Source organism: Aphelocoma coerulescens, chromosome 1A, assembly GCF_041296385.1.
Source record: "Aphelocoma coerulescens isolate FSJ_1873_10779 chromosome 1A, UR_Acoe_1.0, whole genome shotgun sequence".
Classification (NCBI taxonomy): domain Eukaryota; kingdom Metazoa; phylum Chordata; class Aves; order Passeriformes; family Corvidae; genus Aphelocoma; species Aphelocoma coerulescens.
Window position 1 is genome coordinate 27778690 of NC_091014.1, and position 6655 is coordinate 27785344.

The 6655-nt window shown below is 35.3% G+C and overlaps 1 protein-coding gene across 2 annotated transcripts in view; it reads left to right on the forward strand.

The window, feature by feature from the left end:
* SAMTOR (S-adenosylmethionine sensor upstream of mTORC1) overlaps positions 1-4988 on the forward strand; it is a 36292-nt gene extending 31304 nt beyond the window's left edge. For both annotated transcript variants that reach the window (XM_068997300.1, XM_068997307.1), the window contains exon 5: positions 1696-4988. In XM_068997300.1, coding sequence (XP_068853401.1) covers positions 1696-2325 — 630 coding nt within the window. In that variant the 3' untranslated portion in view covers positions 2326-4988. The remainder of the gene's footprint in view (positions 1-1695) is intronic.
* The last annotated feature ends 1667 nt before the right edge of the window (positions 4989-6655 follow it).

The following is a 6655-nucleotide window of genomic DNA, read 5'->3' on the forward strand; positions in this document are numbered from 1 at the left end:
TAACTGTTGTTTCAGTGTCTATGAGGACTTAAACATCAGTTCAAGACTTGTATACCTGAGGTTTAGTAGCAAACTCCAGTTTAGCATCATCTTTGTCCTAAAGCAGGTTACAGATTCCACTTGAAATATACCTTAGTCCTGAAATTGTCTTTAACATTATTTCTGCATAACTAATTTGTGTTCCTCCACTACTCAGAAATACTTGCAGTCTAAATTGGTTTTTTCAACTTTATATGTGTAACCACTAACTTTTTAAGTCTTGAAGTTTTGAAGTTCTAAGTAGAGTTAGCATGTTGCTCTGAACAATCAGTTTTCAAAATGTTCATTCTTTTAAAACTTATTAGAGGATATAATGAAATTGATACAGGTAATTTCCTGTTCTCAGTATTACAGGGAAACAGAATATAGCCCTACAGGTATAATGGTTGCAATTAAAATTTCTTGGTTATAGCCACATAATGCAAGTCATTTTCTAGATCTTTGCATATTGAAGGCCAAGATTAAAGCTAATGAAAAATAAATCAGATTTTTTGAACATTATTTTTTGTAATTTTCTGCTTACTCTTGGAAGAGAATGTGATTTTATATGGACAGAAATAACATTCTCTTCTACTTGAATACAATTGTGCATGTTAGTTCCTTTATGAATACCCTTGCAATAGTGTTCTAGCAATCTTTTTTGACTATTGCTTCATAAAACACACTATAGATATTTTTATGGTATTAAAATGCAACAGATTTAATTCCACCTTTCAGATGTGTTCCACAGAATTTTTTGTGTCTGCTTTCATATTTGTGTACCTGTTTAGTGTCTGTCATTCACTGCACATTCTCTAGGCATTAATAAAGAATTGTTTTGCTATCAGATCACAACATTATATCTTACTACCTTTTTATATGAAAAGTCAGTCCCAGGTTTTGATATGAAGTGCCAAAACTTTAATTCACTAAAGTACATGCGTTTACTTTTTGAATGCTTTGTGATTAAGGATGTTAAGAATTTATTCTCTGTATGTTGTATTTTGATGTCATTTCCAGTCTTTGATAGCTTGAGTGGACAAATGATCAACAGATGATGTGTAGTCCTTAGCTTTGATAACTGCCCAAATGTGTACCACTACACTTTGCATTTACAGCAAAGTTAAAACATGGATCTACATCACTGCTGCAAAGCAGTCAGTGTGTTGTAGCTTTAAAATGTGTATTGCCTTGTTATTCCTTGTGTCTTTACCAGTAAAAAAAAAATGACACTTTTTTCCAAGTGACCAAACTACTGAGGTTTTGGATTCTTTTTAAAGAACTGGTAGAAATTCTGAGGTATCAAATTTAGTTTCTAATTACTTATTTCAGGTTTACAAAAACCTATAAAAGACTTTCAGCACCTGTAAAAGCACAAGCAATGTTCTGAATTCTTAATTTGTGAGATAGTTGATGCAATACTTTTTTCTTTTTGAGGATAAATATTTTTTTAATTAACAGTTCTCAGCTATCAAATCTCCAGTAAAACACTGCACATCTAAAATCTTGCATGTGTGTTAAATTTTTCTTTTAGATTGATTGATTTAATAGCAAGAGGAATGTTCAGCAGGCGTGATATTTCTTGAAGGGAATCACTGATTTTTCTGTGGATTTTGGTTTTATTTGCTCTTCTAAAGTAACCTTGATGTTTGTTTTCTGTTTCTTTCACTCCACCAGAGCGTATACAAATGTGACTTCCTAAATCTTCAAATTCAGCAACCTCTTCAACTGGCACAAGATGCTATAGATGCCTTTCTTAAGCAACTGAAAAATCCCATTGATTCTCTACCTGGAGAACTGTTCCATGTTGTTGTTTTCTCGCTTCTTCTTTCTTACTTTCCATCACCCTATCAACGATGGATATGCTGCAAGAAGGCACATGAACTTCTCGTATTAAATGGCTTATTGCTTGTAATAACTCCTGATTCATCTCATCAGAATCGCCGGGCTATGATGATGAAAAGCTGGAAAATTGCCATAGAGTCCTTGGGTTTTAAACGCTTCAAGTATTCCAAGTTTTCTCACATGCACCTGATGGCATTTAGGAAAACTTCCCTGCAAACAACAAGTGACTTAGTTAGCAGGAACTACCCAGGCATGTTGTATATCCCACAGGATTTCAACACTATAGAGGATGAGGAGTATTCCAACACTGCCTGCTATGTTCGGTCAGACACAGAAGATGAACAGCTAGCTTACGGTTTTATGGAGCTACCTGATGCTCCCTATGACTCAGACTCTGGAGAAAGCCAGTCTAGTTCTATTCCTTTCTATGAGCTAGAAGATCCTATATTGCTTCTAAGTTAATGTAGTCGTTGAAATGCCCTTTCAGTAAAATCTCTTGCTTAACTAATTTTGCTATACTAACATGGGCTCAACACAGAAAAATGGTTTGCATAAAGAAAATGCAAAGGTTTACAGAGTTTGCTATTTTTTTCTACTTTTGAATTTTAAAATTTATTCTTGTATGAAAGTGAAAAAATACAAGTTTTATGCAAATGACTCATGTCATAGCATAAATTGCTGTTACTTTCTTTAGATTTGTATCACTATTCTTTTTTCAAGAAAGGTACCATTCTTTTCTTTAGTGCTGTGAAGTGTGAATTCTATTTAATTTGTTAAATGTTGTTTCAGTATTTTAACTCAGTGTGGTTGAGCTTAAGGCACTGGAGTTGGTGGGCTTCTGAGAAGTGTATGTAGGAAGAAATAATTTGCACTTTAATTAAATGTGCAGATAGGTTAAGACACTTGGTTACAAATGTCCCTTCTTAATTATGGAACAAAACTTTTTTCTTCCAAAATTTGTTTCACTCTGGTTAAGCCCGGGCTGGAGAAACTACAATGCTTGCACATTTGATTTTCTGTTTATTGCAGCCCTCTTGACATAACACCAAAACACAGGAATCTGTTCATCCATAGTTATACATACTGTGTAATTTCATTGCATAAACAGCAATTTCTGAAGAGGCTTTTTCCCCAGAGGAGTATGGTACGTCTAGACAATTATGTTTCACTTCAAAGCTGGAATATGTTTTGCAATTTTATGAGTATACAAGCACTAACATATATCAGTATTTCCCCAACTATGGTGTACTGTGTTCTCTTCCAGCTGTGTTTTTGGGGGACAGGGTGGGTTTTGTCATGTTTTAAAGTAAATTATTTATGCATTTTAGAAAGAAACAACTTTTTCTTGAATTGTCCTTATTTGTAGACCTTCTAAGTTGGCCAGTGACTACAAACTGATTTTGTAAAAAGAAACATAATTGTACAAGTTTTTCAAGGATACACATATTTGCATAAAGCCATGTAATTCAGACCACACAAGTGAAGTTAACATATACTTTTTGTTTGCTTTATTAGGACCTAAAAGTCTTCAGTTAAATAAAAACTCCATAGCTAACTGAAAACTGGTCTGCACTGTAAGGAGAGGAAACATGTATTTTTACATCTAGTAAGTTTTTAACTTGTGTAATGAATCTGTGACTTTTTGCAGAAAAATCAATTCTGCTCAGTGGTTAAAAAAAGAGGATTCATTATTAGTTTAGCTTAGATTTCCCTCAATTTAAAAATAATGGCCAGAATTTTCAGATTTTAATATTAGGCTTTTAAATCTATATGTAAGTGCCTAGTAGTAAATTATTTTAACTAGGTGCCACATCATGATTTATTTCTGACTTCTGAAAGTTGGTGAAAAAATACTAATACAGTTTCACAGGTGATTGTGATGAAATATATCTTACACCATATTAAACTGCCACATATTTATAATATGAAAGTTGCTAAATAAATTGAAGTTGTAGTGTGGATTTTACAGTGTTTGCTACAAAAATGAAACTTACTCCTTCCATTGAAGTTTTGCACTGAATGTGTCACAGTCTGACCTACCTGTTTTTCTTTTATAGTATTTTCTACATAGAGCAATTGCATTGGTCCAGCTTACACTCAAATGTGATCTGGACTGTGGTGCTGTATTCTTTAACTTAACATAAGCTTTTTATGTCCCTTCTTGAATTTAAAGCATTCCGAAATACCTAATTCAAATTTGTTATTCAGTCTGAATGATAGTTATACAAACCAAACAATTCTATTCTGATGTGTAAAAAGAAAAAAAGAATTTTAAGGTTAGACATACAAGAGTCATGGTTCACTTGTTAATTTTTGTTACAGAGAATACTTCTCTAATGAAGTACACAATGGCTTCAAAACTGGCTTTAAGTCAGTATTTTCACTAAAATGTTTGTCATTCAAAGCCTTTCTTCCCAATTAACCACTTATTCCAGCAGTGCTTATGTTAAAATATTGCTGCTGTAAATTCAACTGTTTATGGGAAGTTAATATGTGCATTCTTCAAAGTATACCTAATATTTTAACTGATAATTGGTTTAAAAACAAGTAGTATACCACCAAACATAGGCATTGGCATTGATTACTGTAAATTGGTTTGTGATTCATATACAAAAAATGCAATTCAGATCAAGATTATCCCCCAAAATATCTTAAGGTTTAAAGTTTAATCCTTTTTGGGAGGTCGGTGATAACACTGTGGTTAAGGGACCTGAGATTCATAACAGCTTGGTTTTCTTGCTGATCATTCTAAATACCCAAAGTGGGTTTGTTGGTTATTTGGTTTTGTGGGATTTTTTCTTTTTTGGTTTGGTTTGTATTGTTTGTTTCACAAGGGACAGTGGATTGTGGTGGAGGAGGAAAGTGTGATTTACATAAATACTTACACCTCCCTGAATAATAAAGTGGTGAATATCAGGAGTTGTTGTATACTTGGCTTTGGTGCAAGAAGATTATTTCTAGGTTATGAAATATTTGAAAATTATGACTGTGCAAGAGATCTTTCATTCTTAAAGTGCTGGAGAAGAAAAGGAAGAAAATGTGTATTGGCATTTCTGTTGTCTTTTATGTCACTACTTTTGTGAACAAAGCACATTTATTAAAAAAAAAATGAAAAACTGAAAACATTTTTTAAAATTCTTTGGGGTAGAGCTATTGTGTTTTTTTTTTTCTTTCTGTACAATCTGTTGATGCTGAAATCCAGTGAAATCAATGCAAAGCTATTTTCTTTATTTTCAAGGAGATATTTGTCTTGGGTTTATTTTATAACCCATAACAATGTTCAGTTTGGTACTTCAGTTTCAGCTTCTACATCTCAGTTGAGGTCTTTGCTTTTCAGAAGGGTTTTGAAGTTCCTCCAGTTGATTCTGTTACCATGTTCCTTTGCCTGCCTGCTTAGCTGTGACCACTTTCCAGTGCACTTCCTCTGATCTCTCTCTACATGTTCCTAATTTCTTCTCTAGCTCACTGAAATATTTTTGCAGCACCTTTGATGTCATTATTATATTTTTGTATATTGTGATTCCGAATATTGGAGGTGTTGGGAAAAGGATGGCAGTGGCAGAACCAAAGAACTGAAAATTCAAGGCTCCTGCTCAGATACAAGTTCTAGGAAGACTGGATTTCAGTGGAACTGAAGTGTGTCCCTAGCACTGCACAGCCTACCTGGTATATTCTGGTCTCTTAAGAGACAGTGAAGATGAGTAAATATAATTTCACAGCTGTGCTCAGTATTGCTTCCTGCAGATCCTTTCTGCCTTTTTCTGCTTCAGGAAGACTTGCTGACTTACTTTAAAAGGGTGGCCATTCTAAGGCTTTCTCCATGAATCAGCAGCAGGTTTTCTGCTCGTTTTTCCTCCTTCTTCTATTTCCCTCAATTGTTTTCAACCTGCAGAATAGCAAGGTGGTTTTTTAGAAAGGTTTTCATTTCACAAACTTGCACAGAAACTTAGTTGGGTTATTTTAATCTTTTAAGTGAAAGATTCACCAAGAATCTTGAGGAGTATAACAAGATCACGGTTGGACTGATAAAGTACCACTTAAGTGTTGTCCATGATGCTGGTACAGCATCTGAAGCATGTGACCCTCACTAGGCAACTGAGATTTCTGCCATAGTGCTTGTTAAAGGAAAACCTCTTAGCTTGTGGATTTTTTTGTTTTGTTGGGCTTTCGTTTGTTTGTTTGTTTGGGAGGTTCATTGGTTTTGTTTATTGTTGTTTTTAACCCATGTTAACTTTTAGGCCTTTGGGCCAGTTTTACCTAAAATTCCAAGAGGTGTAATAATTTTGGGGATGGCTGAGATTCTTGTGAATCAGTTGTTTGAATAATTGAGTCAGGAAAGACAGACGGGCAAGTTTCGATATTTAGGCTGCCCTAGTGCTTCTTGACTAGGGGCAGAAGGTGCTGGTTGTGATGAAGGATACAGGAACAAAGGATGCGTCTCCGCAGCAGCCCAGCCCCACCTGCAGTTCAAAGAGCCCCTGAGCAGCACTGTCCGAGTTTCATTCAAACTCCTCTTGTTTTGCCTCTCTCAGCCATGGCCTAGAGTTACTATGATCCAGAACCTTCCCGCTATTTCCTCACCTGCCTGCGAGAGCCAATTCAAAACGTGCATTTCCAACACTGAGTGTGGAGAAACGCACTCCGACACCGAGGAAGGGCACCTGTCACGCGGGACCAGAGGATGAAGAAAGTTCAGTCTGCCTTGCAGTCCTAATTAAAGCCCAGTTCTCCCGCTTCCATGCCTAAGCACCAGTTGACGCTGTTTATAGGTTTGGTTGGGGCTGTTGCTTGG